At 38.4% G+C, this 19,079-nt stretch overlaps 1 protein-coding gene across 1 annotated transcript in view; it reads right to left on the bottom strand.

Moving 5' to 3' along the window:
• Positions 1-304: 304 nt before the first annotated feature.
• Positions 305-19,079, bottom strand: part of LOC137403814 (cationic amino acid transporter 2-like) — a 50,144-nt gene continuing 31,369 nt past the window's right edge. The window contains exons 9-15 of the mRNA XM_068089869.1: positions 17,188-17,308; positions 14,850-15,047; positions 13,398-13,562; positions 11,250-11,352; positions 7,766-7,914; positions 3,812-4,081; positions 305-1,056 (exon numbers count right to left, since the gene is read on the bottom strand). Coding sequence (XP_067945970.1) covers positions 923-1,056; positions 3,812-4,081; positions 7,766-7,914; positions 11,250-11,352; positions 13,398-13,562; positions 14,850-15,047; positions 17,188-17,308 — 1,140 coding nt within the window. The 3' untranslated portion in view covers positions 305-922. The remainder of the gene's footprint in view (positions 1,057-3,811; positions 4,082-7,765; positions 7,915-11,249; positions 11,353-13,397; positions 13,563-14,849; positions 15,048-17,187; positions 17,309-19,079) is intronic.

Here is a 19,079-nt window from a genome sequence, read left to right as displayed (position 1 = left end):
AAAAGCGCAAGTTGTTTATGTCGTTGCCTAGACGCCGCCATATTGCCTTACCTAAATTTATTAACACCTCCGAAAAAACTAATGATACGGAGTTTTATTGGCAGTTTGTGAGCGTGCCCACGATTATCATTTGCTGGTGAATTGCTCAAATGTGCTTAGGCACACGCCAGCGATATCTCTGTGCTCCTCATGACGCACGCGATAAAATCGCCTAGTGTGTTTGAACCTTTACTGACAATGGTGAAGAATGCAACAGCTGTTCTTATTGTAGCAGTTGTATTATGCAAAGACAATAAAATGACTATAAAATGCTTTATTGATGCAACTGACCAGTAAAATAACCATTGAAAAGTGTCAATGGACAACCGCTAAGCTTGAAGTTGTTTAGGAGGTGATAAAACGATCTTTCAATCCCTAAGAAAGAATATAATTTGTGGATAGGGCCTGTTGCCGCATGTTAGCACAAAATAATAGTCCCAGAATGCAATAGCAGAAAGGAATATCGATATAATAACAGACATTGTGAGAGGTCATCACATGGCTACAACTATAGCACATTAATAATACTTGAAATTAAAAAACTTCAAGTAATTTGAAATGATGAAAACCAACATTATATAACAAAAGAGTGGATACAAAGTAACATTAATCATAAAGGTATACAAGTAGACTGTCTGATGAGTAACATTAATCATAAAGGTATACAAGTAGACTCTCTGATGAGCAGATATTAGGGTGAGTGAAATATATTTCATGTGTATAATGATGAAAACAATTTTAAAATATTGCAAATATCAATTTAAAACACTTGAAGTTAGAGACAGGAAATGGAACCATTTTATGGCATGACTGGTTGTTTCCATGTGATTCGTAATCGTTAACCCATGCTTTTCCATGTAGCGAGTACACTAAAAACAATGATTCAAAATTGGCTATCTCCTTCCTTCTTTGTGGTAGCTGTTTGAGAGGGAAGAAGATGGCTGGATTCTGTAGAGTTACAAGTGGCTACCCTTTCGCTGCTGTGCCACACTCCATAGCCAAAGTATATACCAAAGCCTAGCAAAGGAATAGTAGTCATATGCCAGCATCCGGGGTAACATGTGTGAGCCTGCTTATTAAGGTGTTGAGGTATGGAACTACAATTGCTTAATGTAATAATACACCTTTCAGCAAACAAAATTCAATATTTGAGAAACCTTGCAATTTTCTAAGTTAAACATGTGAAAGAAAATGAAAAGATAATAAAAGTATACCATACCAAACAAGTTAATTTGAGCATCACTCAGTCTAGGTTAGAGTAAGCTATAGGGTGCATCGCAATCAACACCCCTACTTCCAAGCCTAAGCATCGTTGAGCCTATCCTTCTATCCTTCTGTCTTTATGGTAAAGTAATAATAAAACCCTAATTTTTATTAGTATCACTTTATGGATTTAGTTTGTTACATATAATATAGTTTTAGTTTTTAATTTGTAGATTTTAAACAAAATTTTATACACTTCAATGCTATGTATAGTACGCGCTCCTACAACGTAAATAATCCGTTCCAGGAAGGTTTACGTTTAGGGATTTTATTTTATAAGAACAGTAAAATACATGTAAATTGCAATTCATTTCAAAATCTTTCCAAACTCACCCCTTTGGGCATACATAAAGGAAAAACTTGACTCGACTTTTTTAATTTGTTGGCTGTACCATACCTGAGGCATAATTACTGTAAGACCTCTAATTGAACACCATGGCACTATATTTATCAACCCTTCCTTTATAGTGGCGGTGGTGTTCAAATAGAGACTGGTGATCTATTTTTAAAATGGTTCGTTCGCATTTCCAGAAGATAAATTTAGCTCTTTTACAGGTGTAGCGAATGTGTCCTATATTTTGCCCTCTTTTTTCAGAGCGATACTAAACCTTTTGGATGCAACAAGTCAGCTAACTCACCTCCAATTTATCAAATATCTCTTAGTAAATATGCCTTGAGAAACAGAGAATTACCTCTACCAGTTGATATCTATCGCTTGCAATTAACCTATGATCATATTATAGCCTGTGTCCTGCTTTGCAATTTGTTCGAGCTTTCAATTTTTATTTCCTTATAAATTTAAAGACATATTTTTATTTTATATCTATATTTACCAATGTTGCATAAAAGCTCATTGCACTCATTGATATGTTTGCTACAGTGTACAGCCAAAACTAGCTTTTCATGCGCAATAGAAGAAGAGTTACGAGCGTCGATCAATTGTAAGATCAGATTATCGCAATGATGCTATTAAATCAAATAATATGCTATAAATCTGCAAGTTTATATGTTATATAATGATAATCTATTAAATGCAATCCAAACAATGCTTTCCAAACAATTTTTGGCAGAGCAAAACTTTTACGTGTTGCATTTAGCACAAATAGAAGTGGCGTTCAATTACAAGTTTTTATGGTAGTTGGCATCGACAACTTCCATTTCATGATTAATCTCACTAGTTGTATAGACGATTATTTGCGGTGGTTCTACAACAACTTGAAGAGCGCACATCTTTGACATTCATGTACAACAATTTGCTTACTTTTCTAAACAGCAAAGTGTACTATGCAAAGTAGAATCAATAACAAATATTTTATGTCTACAACAAAGCAAAACAAAAAAACATTTAACAAAAAGCGATACTACCTGTTCGTTGTCTATAGAGTAACTAGGGTCAAGGTTAGGATAAAAGGAAACTTTTGACAATACTCCAACTCGTGGCATTCGAATTGGTGGACCGACGCTGTAACACCTGCACCAATCGATCGCCTTTGTAATTATGAACAATTGCGCAGCTATTCTATTTTCTGTCTTGACGACACATCTGATGATCTATTACAACGAACTAGATTGTTCCAAAAGTTGTATATATAAAAGTACAATGCTCTTTACACGTCGTCTTTTCTTTTGCTACGGCAGCAAGATAGCTTAATGTTCAAATCGAATTTGAGAACTCGATCAACTTGGCATGTTACATTATATGGAAGTTTTTACATAGTAGGAAGCAAAAACTTCACCTAAACTTTTTACGTTATCTGAAATTTACGTTATAGGAGGTATACGTTATAGTTATACTCATCTACTGTCTACACTCGCAGTAGTTATTGAGAATATTTTCTAAGTAAGTTCTTTGTGGAATCAATCAGTTTAGTAAACCTACAGTGTATTTATTCTGACAAAATGCTTGATCTGACATACATTGGTTTCAACATACAAACTAAATTCATATGTACAGATATGACTGTAGCTTACAGTACACCATCTATATATATATTTCTCAAAGTTTGTGTGTATGTCCAACTATAGCTATTAAGAGCTTAGAATAAAAAACCTGTATCTCAGAAGATTTGATCTACGACTCTCCCATTTACCAATCCAATCCCTTACCAATTAAGCCACACAAGCTTGATGGATTCATTAGGCGATATATGTCATTACAGGTGCAAACACGCTACCGCTCTCCGTTATGACACAAAGTAACGGCGCTCTTATTAGTAAGCTTACTCAAATTAGCCATTGGCAATATGCAAGGCTAATAGCAAGTCGCAAGCAACTAGTCGCAAGCAACTACATTACCTCTCATTGTTTATAAGCTGATTTTAATACCCATGCGACGCCGGGCATTCCGCTAGCATCATTTTGTATCAGTATCATTTAGTATCAGTAAAAAAAGTTCCATTAACAGAACATTTGTTTATTACCATGGCATATTTTGCTCCAACTGAAGGGTAGATTTCTTATAAACAGATACTCCATCTCTGTCTAACAGAGCTAATCAGTGTCCACTTACCAGCAGCCATCCAGATACCAAACCGGATCCAGGTCGCCAATGAAAGCTTGAACATCAGAACAATGTTCACGGAGATGCTAAGAGCTGCTACGACAGGTAGAAACGGTACTTTGAAGGTACAGGTTTGCTGACTTTGGGGCTGTTGATAAATGACAATGACAGCACCTATGACCCCAGCCACTCCAACAGCAAACACAAACCAAACTCCTTGTGCGGGTGGACAGAGGTCAACCACTAAGACTGCTATTCCCATCATCAACGCGAAGAGACCTGAAAGACAACAGTATGATATGCATCAAGTGGAAAATAGCATCTCATGATAATACTGTAAAAAAAATTGTCGGTTCCCTTTACTTCCCTCAAGACAGTCAAATAACAACATCACCGGTTAAATGGCAATGATATATATATTTACAAAATAGATATTTAAATATACATGCATGACAATCAAGGAACATACATGCAGAGAGCGTGTGCGCGACGACTCTGACTTTCGAATGATATCTTCTCACTTTTTATTATTTCAGTTGTGGTTTGGGTCTCCTCTCTCAGTCCTTCGGTCTCCTCTATGTCTCTAGGCTTGCTCTTGGTAGCCCGAGCTACTCTTGGTGGCTGAGCCTGTCTCATTCCCACGTAGGCTCAGTCCTGCGATTGTGGTGGGTAGGAAGTTTATTATTATCATAGCCCTAGTCACTACATTCTGTTGTTACAGTCTCTCCCAGTGGAGGCCCAGGGGCTGTCCACTATGAGCTAAAAGGAGAGACTACAGCCGGTGCTGCCGAGCACCGTACTCTAACCTGGTCACCTCAGTCTCCGCAAATGCTCGGTCTGCCCCCTTCGGGTGCCAAGTCCTGATGCACTGGCTAGTATGCAGAGCCAGTCGTTACCACTGCTGGCTGTCTTCCTGTAGCTGCCGAGACCTTTTCTGCCAATCGTACAACTTTTCGTCAGGCAGCAAAATGTCTTGCAGGCAGGTTTGTCGCTCTACCTGGCCTTCGAACTCCATCGTTGAAGGTAGAGCGCCAACCATGTGTGACTTGACATGAGCCTCTTTGTCATTAGAAACAGAGTTGCTCAGGGAGGCAGTCTAGTCAAGATATTCTCCATCTCTACCGTTGGGTGTCGGGGCTGACACCCACGTTCACTCCCCATATCAGTTAAGTGATCAAGGGCTGTGCCAAGGCAAACCAGGTGCTCTTTGTCCTAGGATTGACAGCCAGGCCGGCGAAGGACTTACGAGACATGCTGATTCTCTTGGGACATCGCACTTCCATTCCTCCTTTTATTCACTTTGGAGCTACCTTCGAAGCTCTTTTAACAGAGTTCTGAGTTCTAGGCTAAACTTTGTCTTTAGCCCTATGTTTCGCCAACTCCAGCGCAGCCCTTATCCCGGCAGGGGTCTTCTCCCTTTTGATCCTAGTTGGCATTACTATATATCGTACCAGGTGCACCTCACTAAGTAACAATTGCTCATGCTGTTCGATACAGAACAGGGGCTGACTTTCGGAGATCGCTGGCCTCAAAAACTTTATGGCATACTAGTGAGTCATTGAGAAGGGCATCTCTATGATGTGTCCTTATTGATAGGGCTCACCACATACACCCTGGTGTTTTTACCTCCCGAAGTCGTATAAGCAGGCGTACCACCCCATAGAATTGCAATCGGGTCCCATTGGCCATGAAACTGTGGCTGTCACTCTTCTCTAACAAGTTGCTCACACCCTGGTGAAGTTTGCCAAACACTTACTTGCTCAGCAAGTTTGTAGTGATCCGGTGTCATATCAAAAACTAGATGGGCCGCTCCTCCGTTTTCCCAAGGAAGAACTAATTGGCAAAGTAGGGCTGGTCCAGCTGTTGCGCCTTGATCGGCTCTGCAATACACCTGTTTTGCAAGGCAAGTTCCTGGGGTCTGGAAACTCCTGAATCTGCCAGGCCAGCTTTCTGAAGTGTCTGACCGACAGGCGTGCAGCGAGTTAGCCCTGCCGCCTTTAAGAAAAGTTTCTAACTGCGTGCCTGTCGGTTGCTCTTCGGCTCATTTCCGGTGCTAGCCACAGGGGGCCACGCTCCTGGAGCAGGCTCGTGGGGTGTCTGATCAGTCTGGAAGAGGGGCGTAAGACAAGTCAGACGGGCCATTAAGACAGGCTTCCAATGTTGCACCAGCGGCGGTCCTTCAAGCCGATCTTAGAGCATGCTCCTGGCAATGCAACCTGTTGTAGCTCGGAGCATGTCGCTATGCCCATGATGTCCTTCAGGTTTCAAGTTCCTTCAGAGTCTTACAGTAAATCCAGAAAGCTATGGCCAGAGACTCCTTCTTCGCTATCTCAGCCAGTGTCACAAGGTCAGACATCCTTTGTCTCAGCTCTCTATTACTCTCCAAGCAGCCTGTCGGGCGGCCATTACGAAAGGCTTCCGATAAGGCACTGGCGTGAGTCTTTTTGCCAGGAAAAGGTTCGAGACCTTAGAGCAAGCAGTAGTTGGCCCTACTGTAGCTGCTCCCGGCAACTTTTCCAATTCTGTAGCTTCTCACTGGGGCAGTCCCAGCGAACGAGCCCCTGGCTTCCATACCCCCAGCATTGGAGTGGCTTCCTGAGGCCAAATTTTATCCTCCTGCAGTTGCTGGACCTGTTTTGTCAGCTGCCATACTAACCGAGCCAGCTGGTTGACAGTTAGGCCCTGAACCACTGCAGTCCGTTTCTCAGCTGTCTTCTCCGCGGTCCTGACATCCACTGAAAGATGGCCCTCTGGCGTGACCTGGAGGAACTTTGTTCTTGCCCGAACAGCTTCTACCAGCGTGGCTGTTGGCATAGCCAGTAGATGCCGCTGTAAGCCGGCGTGGCTTACAGAGCTGCAAAACAGCTCCAGAAACCTGTCGGCTCTGTACAGAGCCGGCAGGTCATTGTAGGCCACTCAAACCAACCGTTCTACTTGGCAGGCGTGCTCGTGGAGAGTAGTGGCTCCAGCTCGCCTCAGAGAGCTTGGCTTACACCAAGCCCTCCTAGGGGAGAAACCGAACCAGGCTCGGAGCACGTCAAAAGCGGCCTCCACGCGATCGGCTTGTCCGCAGTCTTTAGCCTTTTCCTTTAAGGTCTTGTGAAGGTGTAGCAGGCGGGCCTCCTCCATCCAGGCATTAACTCCAGCTACCTCCTGAAACCGGCTGATAAAGTAGTCCACGTCTCTAGTTCCTGAGCACTGAGATGCCTTGAAGTGACAGACCATGGCCTGAGCCCAATGTGCCATTGCCAGTCGTTCAAGGACCTCTGCCAGCCCGTCCATTCATTGGTTTGTGCTCCTGAAGCATTGACCATATATTATTTAATCAGAAAAACTTGCTAAGCTCCGAGCGGCGCTGCTCATGCGACACAGCTTACTGAGCCCAAAGAAATCTTTCTTTCTACCGAAGAAAGTTCACCGAACTCCGGGGCAGCGCTGATCACGCAACACGTATTACCAAGTTCAAGAAAATATCTTTCTCCTTCTGGAAATAGCTCGCCATACTCCGGGGCAGCATTGCTCATGCAACACAGCCTACTGAGTTCAGGGAAATATTTTTCTGCAGATTTTGCTATCAGAGGTTACGGAAATGGGAGGTTACAGAAATGGGAGGTTACAGAAATGGGAGGTTACGGAAATGGGAGGTTACAGAAATGGGAGGTTACGGAAATGGGAGGTTACAGAAATGGGAGGTTACAGAAATGGGAGGTTACAGAAATGGGAGGTTACGGAAATGGGAGGTTACAGAAATGGGAGGTTACAGAAATGGGAGGTTACAGAAATGGGAGGTTACAGAAATGGGAGGTTACAGAAATGGGAGGTTACAGAAATGGGAGGTTACAGAAATGAGAGGTTACAGAAATGGGAGGTTACAGAAATGAGAGGTTACAGAAATACTTGAGCATACTTTGATACATACTTGAGCATACAAGCTTAATAATGACATAAAAGAATAGTACCAACCAATGAAACAAGTGGCATATGTTGTGACTAGCTGTGATTTTTCTGTTGGACGTCTACGAGGTCGCCCTCTTAGATCAAATAGTCCCTCATATATATCTGACTGAACCTGACATGATTGGTCATCTTCACTTTGCTCATCCATCCTATACCTGCAGTGCATGAGAGACAAATGAGATGAAAAGGCAGCCAGTCAAAGTGACATCATGGAAAATGAAAACAGGCAAAGTCAACTGACAAAACAACACAAATTTACACACTGGATGGGTAAAATTACAAAAACAGGGTTGAAATTGATGACTTTCCTAACATATATATATATATATATATATATATATATATATATATATATATATATAAGTACAAAGATGGAAAAAGTTTTTAGCAACAGTTTATGACTAAAAGTTTCATACTGCATGCAGTAATCATCAGATGCTAATGTGAAGTCTCGGTGGACAACTTTGAGCACTATATCAGTGAAGCCTCAACCATTATCTATATATATATATATATATATATATATATATATATATATATATATATATATATATATATATATATATATATATATATATATATATGAGCTGAGAGCGGACCCATGTTTGTTTAAAACAGATCTGTATTGATTACCTAAGTATTCTTTCTTTTATACATTATACTACCATTTACTCTGGATATAGTGTTTGAGTGCTTCTTCTTTATTATTCTTTATGAAACTAGTGTAATATATTGTATATATTGTATTCCAAGTTTATGGATCTGTATATATATATATATATATATATATATATATATATATATATATATATACAGTGAAACACGGATAACTCAAACTTCATAGGACCAAGCAAAAGTGTTCGAGTTATTAGAGCGTTCAAGTTATCAGGACAGTCATAAGTGCACGTATTAATCAGTAGATACATGTACATATACAAACTATATATAAATCAAAAGCATAGATTGCTTGTTGCAAGTTAAAGGGTCTCTCGTAAGAAGTTTTAAATATTTTTAATCAGAAAGTATAGATATTTTTCTATCACTTGAGATTTGTTTGTTGTTTTAGGTGATGTGACTGCCAGGACGTTCTCAGATTAAAATTGGCAAAACTTGATCATGGTTAAAACGCTCAGAAAAAATACATATGTATTTTTCTACCGAGCGTTTTAACCGTGATCAATTTTGCAGTAAGTCAGTTATTACAAAACTGCTTTACTATTAAAAACCCATTATCAATTTTGCCGATTTTACTTTAAATTTATCCAAATTTTATCTCGCTTATCTTGCTTTCGGAGAGCTATCGCTAAGCGGATGTTTGGTAAAATTTGATTTTTGCAAACCTTTGGAAAAGTCGATAATGAAAATATTTTTCCGATGTTGGTAATAACGAGGCCTAAGAACTACTAAAGTCGATATTTATCTCTATGGCTTGGAATTAAGTGATATTCTAAAGTGATAGTAACAACCGTCTCGGTAGCCGTTTGGAAAAAAACTGTTCGAGTTAACGGAGTTTCGGTCGAGTTATTTAAAGCCATTTATCATTGCGTGGGAACGGACCAAACAAATACGTTGAGTTAACCGTGTTTTCGAGTTATCCGAGGGCGAGTTATCCAAGTTTCACTGTATATAGTAACTAACAAGTAGGTGCAAAAGCATATAAAAAGAGAGCTCTACACTAGAAACCTAAACGATAATTAGTGGAGTATGAAATATTTGAAAATATTACGGAGAAAGTAAACTTTTAGTAATTGCGCTACAAATTTGTTTGTGCGATGCACTCATCAGACGCGTTTGTACTAAGATTTTAGTACAAATGCGTCTGATGAGTGCATCGCACGAAACAAATTTGTAGCGCAATTACTAAAAGTTTACTTTCTTCGTAATATTTTTTCAAATATATATATATATGTATATACATATATACTCATAATCTGCCCTGTGTCTCACTTAGTAGTCTGTCTATACATGGGGGTCCTCCCATGTTTTGTGACGATTCTGACGACCCGACGACAGGAATATTTAAAAAGTGACAGACGAGACGACCATTTATTAATGTAGGTGATGATAATTGTGTAAGTAGGATTACTAAAGGTACGGCTACAAGTAACGAATTTTTCGTTGGTTCGGAGTTCTGGCCGAAATCACGAAAAACGCAGAATTAATCGGTCGAAATTCACAGAATTATTTGAGCTGTGCATGCCCACTGAGTTCGTCGACGAAACGCTTTTAACAGATCAAACAAATTATTAGCGAGCACGATTCTAGCATCTTTAGCAATTAGTATAGTCCAAGACATGTATCGCGACACACAATAAAAGTACGCAAGCAATTCAACATAGAACACACGATGTAACTGTTTAAGTTGCGCTATTGTTGGTTAACGAGCACGACTCTAGCAAATTTAAAGATAGATGTAGTCCGAGAACATAATGCGACACGCAAGAAAAATATTAAGAAAATTCACCATAGTAAATACGATGCAACCGACTTGATTGCGCTAAAGATGGCAACATTTTTTACCACAAAACTTTTGCTGCTAAAAAGGAAATATAATTAAAAAATAAACAATTTGTAGCTATAGCATCCAAACAATAAATACATACAATAACGCAATCTAAGCAGTTGCATCGTGTGTAATATGTTGAATTGCACTTATACTTTTATTGTGTGTAATTATACGTCTCTTGGATTATACTAATTGCAAAAGCTGCTGGAATCGTGCTTGCTAGCACGACTCTAGCAACGCAGAATAATTCTGTGTGTTTCAATCATTTCGTGATTTCGGTAGGAACCAACGAAAAATTTGTTACGTGTAGCCGTACCTTTACTAACTTATTATTTGTCTATAAATCAACACGTTCAACCGAAACTTCACTAGTTTTGGTTTGAAGCATCTGGCCCAGAATTTATAGACTGTCAAATAATTAAAGTAAACAGCAATGTAATGCCACGACATTGACAGCAAATCCGTTTCCAAGTCTGTGACTGACAGTGATTATTAAAGACAATCTCGGTCCATATTCAGTACAAGAAATGTAGCCCTAAAAACCTAAGACGGCTGCCACTCTTCGCGGAGTAATCAGCAACGCTCCCAAACATCACTAATAAGTTTGTGAAGGTCGCTGGTTGAGCCATGCTTTTGGTTAGCAGAAGTTCAAACTGAGCAAGTTTCAGGTTTTTAACGCAACCCAGTGCCACCAGAATGGATATTTGTATTAAAATAACGAATGTGAAGAAAGAGGTTGTTTTGGTTACCAAATTGAAAAAGGTGACAGTGATTTTAAAAGTGACGACAGTGATTTTAAAAGTGACTATTCTGACGACAACTTTGTGTGGTAGGACCCCCATACGTACTATTAAAGTGGTTTGACTAACTACAGGCAACAGCTAACACAAGTGAGTGTCAAATTGAGTGTCGATTGTGTCAAATTGAGTGACGAAAGTGTTGTTATTGAAAATGGCTAAGATCTTGAGGTGAGCGCTGACATACCTGAGCAAAAGGACACTACATGCCACCAGAGTGTAAGCCAACAAAGTGCCTATTGACATCATATCAACCAACTGATCAAGGTCAAATAGCAGAGCCATCAAAGCTGTAATGATAGATATTGTATTAAGCAACCTGTCGACTCGTAATCCTCGTTTATTGATACAGCAATAAATTAACACTGCAGCATACGTTCTTTATATGTTTTTTGAGAAGTACAGCATAGGGCGCTTTCTGGATTTCCTACACCTAAAGGATACATGATTGAAGGGCAGGCGAGAAATTTCGATTCAAATCGCATATCCATCATAATCGTAAGAGAATTACGGTGGTTTGTTCCTTGATTGAGGAACGTGAGCGTACAGTCCCTCGTACAGTCATACCTCAACTTATGAAAAAATCGAGATGAGCAAACCATTGAGCTAGTTTCTGAGACACAAGAAACCTTTGAGATACGAGCTTAGGAGTCGGTTGTCGATCTCCACTAAATGGCAAAGTATGCGAGAGGACATCCCTAAAAACAACTTGCTCCCTCTTTCTCCTTGAATCAGTTGAAGAAAAAGTTCCAAAGAAGTCAGCTCGAGGTTAAAGCAAAGGCGAGGCAAAAAGCGCCAAGCCAGAAACAGATAATGAAAAATCAGGAGGGAAAATTAATTTTAAGTTTAGTATATGATTGAAGCTTAGCTTTAAGTGTGGTTGTTTAGTAAGCTAAATTCATTTAAGTTAAAATCAAACTTTTTTGTGAAGTTTGCTCAAAAGTTTGCATCACAAAAGTCAAGTGTCCCAAATGCGTTACTGTCAAGTTTCTCTCACACCACCGTTAGCCACTACGTATGTCTCAAAAAGGTAAGAACTCAATACTGTAAATAGTAATGTTACTAATAATGTAGTAATAGGTAATGTTGAATTTTATTGCAGATCATAACAACTAAATAGGCATTTACTAATTTGTGAGTTTAGGTACTGAATTACAACAATTAAAAATGCCTTTTTCACGTAATTAAACACACGTAATAACCTTTTTGTAGGTGTTTTTTCTATAGTATGGGAACGGATGAATTTGTATTTAGTTATTTGATATAGGAAATATTGTATTGAAATACAAAAACATTGACATACAAGCTCAGTCCCAGAATGCATTAAGTTTGTATGTCTAGGTATGACTGTACCTACCATCCCAGTAGCGTTGCTGTATAGAAGATAATTCCAAGTTTATGGATGCGCATAGGACTACAGATACAAGTAGATAGATAACGCACGATAATTAGTCAGACATATCGCTCTACAGTATATACTCTACAGTATCACTCTACGGTATCACTCTACGGTATCACTCTACGGTATCACTCTACGGTATCACTCTACGGTATCACTCTACGGTATCACTCTACGGTATCACTCTACGGTATCACTCTACGGTATCACTCTACGGTACCACTCTACGGTATCACTCTACGGTATCACTCTACGGTATCACTCTACGGTATCACTCTACGGTATCACTCTACGGTATCACTCTACGGTACCACTCTACGGTATCACTCTACGGTACCACTCTACGGTATCACTCTACGGTATCACTCTACGGTATCACTCTACAGTATCACTCTACGGTATCACTCTACGGTATCACTCTACGGTATCACTCTACGGTATCACTCTACGGTATCACTCTACGGTATCACTCTACAGTACCACTCTACAGTATCACTCTACAGTACCACTCTACAGTATCACTGTACAGTATCACTCTACAGTATTACTCTACAGTATCACTCTACAGTATCACTCTACAGTACCACTCTACAGTACCACTCTACAGTACCACTCTACAGTATCACTCTACAGTACCACTCTACAGTATCACTGTACAGTATCACTGTACAGTATCACTCTACAGTATCACTCTACAGTATCACTCTACAGTACCACTCTACAGTACCACTCTACAGTACCACTCTACAGTACCACTCTACAGTATCACTCTACAGTATCACTCTACAGTACCACTCTACAGTACCACTCTACAGTACCACTCTACAGTATCACTCTACAGTATCACTCTACAGTATAGGCAAGGAAGCTGGAAGCGCTCTAAAGCACATCCTCACAATTTGTAAAATGGAGCATTTATTGGTAGAAACAACATACCAGCAAAAAACCCAGATAAAATTGTAGCTAAGAAAGGTGTCTTGAATCGATCACTGACTTCAGCGATGCTCCTAAAGATAAGTCCATCTGAAGCCATGGCATAAAGAATTCTGGGTAATGGAAACATTGCTCCGAGTAGACTAGCTGAAAGACCCGCAATTGCTCCTACAAAGAATAACCTGTTAGTCCTGGCATTAACTATATCGATTACTCTATAATGAGTGTATGAAAGAGCTCAATCTAACTCTAACTGAATTGAACATTCAATGGTATGCATCTATTCGATGTCTTTATAATTAATAATAGCTCATAGACTGCAAGATTGTTAAAATGTCTAGTGACCTTGACCTCCATGTTGAAATCCAATGCAGTCAGAGAACGTTTGAATGTCAAAGCCACATTGTAGAGATAAGCTAAACTGTGTAGCTACAAAATGATTAACTGATGTTAATCTCATAATCATTTAATCTTAATGTCTTTTTCGTGCCTCCAATATACAAGAGTTAGTGGTAAGGGCCATGTGTTTCAATACAAAGTGGTAAGGCTATGTGTTTCAATACAAAGTGGTAAGGCTATGCGTTTCAATACAAAGTGGTAAGGCTATGTGTTTCAATACAAAGTGGTAAGGCTATGTGTTTCAATACAAAGTGGTAAGGCTATGTGTTTAAATACAAAGTGGTAAGGTTATGTGTTTCAATACAAAGCGGTAAGGCTATGTGTTTCAATACAAAGTGGTAAGGCTATGTGTTTCAATACAAAGTGGTAAGGCTATGTGTTTCAATACAAAGTGGTAAGGCCATGCGTTTCAATACAAAGTAGTAAGGCTATGTGTTTCAATACAAAGTGGTAAGGCTATGTGTTTTAATAAAAAGTGGTAAGGCTATGTGTTTCAATACAAAGTGGTAAAGCTATGTGTTTCAATACAAAGTGGTAATCATCGGATTACATTACGTCATCATAATTCAATAGCATCTTCTAACATCTGCTTGTAAACTTCGAATAAATTTATTTGCTAGTTGCCTGGAAGCTCCTGACAGTACTAAGGTCTACACAATTTAAACCAGCACAAAGGTTTTGTAAAAGTATAAGTACATGTACAATAGTTTCAACCAAAGTGTAAGTACAGCAGTTTCAACCAAAGTGTAAGTACTACAGTTTCAACCAAAGTGTAAGTACAGCAGTTTCAACCAACGTGTAAGTACTACAGTTTCAACCAAAGTGTAAGTACTACAGTTTCAACCAAAGTGTAAGTACTACAGTTTCAACCAAAGAGTAAGTACTACAGTTTTAACCAAATTGTAAGTGCGACAGTTTTGATGCTAGCTAATTACTAAAACTACTTGGTAGATGCTGACCAAATAAAACAATTTCTGCATCACCCTTACACATTTAAATTAATGTTCTAGTTCATTGATGGGAGCTCACACGCAACAATAAGCAAGTTCAACTGACCAATAGAAATAACCCATCGGATAGCCAAAAACCCAACTTGTTCAAAGGCCATGGGGAGAGCAGCTGAACCATCCAACTCATAGTAGGGAACCATGAGAGTGAGTACTGTGGAGACACTGCAATAGGCAGCGCAGCAGGCTAGTAGAGATATGATGATGCTGATAGGTATGGCTTTCTGCGGGTTCTTCACCTCCTCACCTACATTTTACATCTGTTCCATTATTTAACCATAAAAACCATGAGACAGATGAAGGAATAGATGAGATTGGTATAGATGGAGGAATAATTGGGATAGGTATAGATAGAGGAATAGATGGAAAAATAGAGTATAAGAACAAAACAGAGAGCAAAATTTAAATCAAAAAGTAAATAAAAAAGGTGGCCAATGAAAAGGAAGTGCCAGTAGATAGAATATGAAAAGGAAGTGTCAGTAGATAGAATATAAGAAAGAAGTGTCAGTAGATAGGATATGAAAAGGAAGTGTCAGTAGATAGAATATAAGAAAGAAGTGTCAGTAGATAGGATATGAAAAGGAAGTGTCAGTAGATAGAATATGAGAAAGAAGTGTCAGTAGATAGAATATAAGAAAGAAGTGTCAGTAGATAGGATATGAAAAGGAAGTGTCAGTAGATAGGATATGAAGAGGAAGTGCCAGTAGATAGAATATGAAAAGGAAGTGTCAGTAGATAGAATATGAGAAAGAAGTGTCAGTAGATAGAATATGAAAAGGAAGTGTCAGTAGATAGGATATGAAAAGGAAGTGTCAGTAGATAGAATATGAAGAGGAAGTGCCAGTAGATAGAATATGAAAAGGAAGTGTCAGTAGATAGGATATGAGAAAGAAGTGTCAGTAGATAGGATATGAAAAGGAAGTGCCAGTAGATAGAATATGAGAAAGAAGTGTCAGTAGATAGGATATGAAAAGGAAGTGTCAGTAGATAGAATATAAGAAAGAAGTGTCAGTAGATAGAATATAAGAAAGAAGTGTCAGTAGATAGGATATGAAAAGGAAGTGTCAGTAGATAGAATATGAAGAGGAAGTGCCAGTAGATAGAATATGAAAAGGAAGTGTCAGTAGATAGAATATAAGAAAGAAGTGTCAGTAGATAGAATATAAGAAAGAAGTGTCAGTAGATAGGATATGAGAAAGAAGTGTCAGTAGATAGAATATGAGAAAGAAGTGTCAGTAGATAGAATATAAGAAAGAAGTGTCAGTAGATAGGATATGAAAAGGAAGTGTCAGTAGATAGAATATGAAGAGGAAGTGCCAGTAGATAGAATATGAAAAGGAAGTGTCAGTAGATAGGATATGAGAAAGAAGTGTCAGTAGATAGGATATGAAAAGGAAGTGCCAGTAGATAGAATATGAGAAAGAAGTGTCAGTAGATAGGATATGAAAAGGAAGTGTCAGTAGATAGAATATAAGAAAGAAGTGTCAGTAGATAGAATATAAGAAAGAAGTGTCAGTAGATAGGATATGAAAAGGAAGTGCCAGTAGATAGAATATGAGAAAGAAGTGTCAGTAGATAGGATATGAAAAGGAAGTGTCAGTAGATAGAATATAAGAAAGAAGTGTCAGTAGATAGAATATAAGAAAGAAGTGTCAGTAGATAGGATATGAGAAAGAAGTGTCAGTAGATAGAATATGAAAAGGAAGTGTCAGTAGATAGGATATGAAAAGGAAGTGTCAGTAGATAGGATATGAGAAAGAAGTGTCAGTAGATAGAATATAAGAAAGAAGTGTCAGTAGATAGGATATGAAAAGGAAGTGTCAGTAGATAGAATATGAAGAGGAAGTGCCAGTAGATAGAATATGAAAAGGAAGTGTCAGTAGATAGAATATGAGAAAGAAGTGTCAGTAGATAGGATATGAAAAGGAAGTGTCAGTAGATAGAATATGAAGAGGAAGTGTCAGTAGATAGAATATGAAAAGGAAGTGTTAGTGAATAGAATGGGGAAGAACTGATTGAAAACTTTAATAAAAAAAAACAAAAGACAGGAGATATTGAAGTGAAAGAGAAATGAAAGAGAAGACAAAACACAGTAACAGTTAAAGTGTAGGATGAGACAAATGCTGATAAGTCAAATGTAGAAAAATGAAATAATTATTATTAATGTATTTACCGACTGATATTAATGAATTTATTTAATGATTGAACCTGTAGTAACATAACAAAAGTTTTTTAATGTAACCTAAAAAGCATTGCAACTGTCTGTATATACTTCCTGCATATGTCTGGTATATACTCCCTGCTTGCAGTATCGGTCATTTATTCAGACAAATAAAAATAAGAGAGATTAGTAAGCATGATGCCGGACACACATCAAATACACATACCTGTAGTAGCGATAATATCAAAGCCAACAAAGGCATAAAAACAGGTAGAGGCACCGGCGAGCATTTCTGAGAATCCGTAGGGCATGAATCCTCCATTATCAGTGACCATTTCGCCGGTTTGCTATAGAAAACATTGTGTAAAGATAAAAGAGCTAATCAAAAAAGGTGAATGTCCAAACATTGTGTGTTTTACAACATTCACTTATGCCGATTGACATGTGTTAAAGACGGCTCAAATGTGACGCTGATGGACAACGTAATATGTACATGCATGTCTGTGCATCTAAGTACATGCATGTCTATGCGTCTATGTACATGTATATGTACAAACAAGTATATACATGTATGTATATATATCAGGGTTGGCAAATTTCCCGGGAAAAAATATTTTTCCCAGGGCAGCGGGAAAAACTGGTACAAACCGGGAAAAACTGGTAAAAACCGGGAAAAACTGGTAAAAACCGGGAAAAAACTGGTAAAAACCGGGAAAAAACTGGTAAAAACCGGGAAAAATAGGAAACACTGGGAAATATTATAATGCCAGAATTTTTCATCTAAATACTTTGCTAAACAATGATAAATTTAATAAGAATTGAAAATTGGACCACAATTAGTTGTGTAGGTTCATATTTATATCACTCAATCGCAATGGAAATAAAATAGTGTTTAAAAATGGGAAAAAATCAACTCCCAAGATATGGGCAAACGTGAAATAATGATGAGCCTTTTACAGTCCAATAATAGAACTGCTTTGACATGTATTGGCTCTTTGAAATTGAAGAGTAGAGGAATTTATCAAATTCTTCTACTCAAAAATCTTTGGACGATGCAGTGTTTATTTAAAGGTTGACTTGCAACAAAATTCATATTACAATAATGTAGTATCATGTCTTGCTCTGCTGTGTTGTAGGTGCAAAGTATGTGGAAATGTGACTATAAGCTCTTAAAAGTTCAAAAACGAACAGTTAATCGCTGCCATCACGAAAACGCCGTAGATTAGAATCCCTTTCCAAAACGGCTCAAATGGAATGTAGTTGAACAAGATGGCTTCTGTTTACACTTTCATGCAACCTCATTCGGCAAAATATTTTCACAAATATACTTCACGCATTCAATAAAACCATGTCTATTACCTTTACACGTTTATTTCATCATCATTGCAATGATGCCATTTGAGCGCTGATATCTCAAAACCTACCGTAAAAATTCGTTTAATTTTTTAACCTTAGCTCGAAGGAGTGCATATTATCCTCTGATAAACATGACCAGCCTGTTGGTCACCTGTGATGGTCAAAAATGCTGTAAAAATTGTCCGGGCTGTTTGGCAAGAAGTATGGGTCACATGATCAGATTATGTCTAGAAGATTAGATCTGGCTGAAACGAAACTATAAGGTAGCGGAACATCTATATTTGATACGGGCTTTTCGGTAAAATCCGAATTGCTCGTCATAAACTAGTGCTACAAGACGTTTTATATTGAGCCTTTTATTGGCCATTAATTTCACGTGATAACATCACGTGTCAAAACGTTAGAGTACGTCATCGAAATAAAGATTCCAAACTACTGCGTTTTCATGATGGCTGCGATTAACTGTTCGTTTTTGAGCTTTTAAGTGCTTGTAATCACATTTCCACATCTTTTTCACCTACAACACATCAGAGTAAGACATGGTGAACCTTTTGATACCAAATACCTGTAATGAGAATTTTGTTGCAAGTAAACCTTTAACTTGTTTCAACTTTCTTGGACATTGGAGTGGTAAACTTATAATCCCTCAACTGGAAATGGGATCATAACTTTCATACAGTCTGGAGCAATGTTGGTTGTATTATTTTAGGTATAAAAAGGTTTGTGAGTAGAGTTGAGATAAGTGAAGCCAAGCTATCTAAC

The sequence above is a fragment of the Watersipora subatra genome, chromosome 9 (genome assembly GCF_963576615.1).
Source record: "Watersipora subatra chromosome 9, tzWatSuba1.1, whole genome shotgun sequence".
NCBI classification, from domain to species: domain Eukaryota; kingdom Metazoa; phylum Bryozoa; class Gymnolaemata; order Cheilostomatida; family Watersiporidae; genus Watersipora; species Watersipora subatra.
This window is presented reverse-complemented; position numbering and strand designations above follow the sequence as displayed.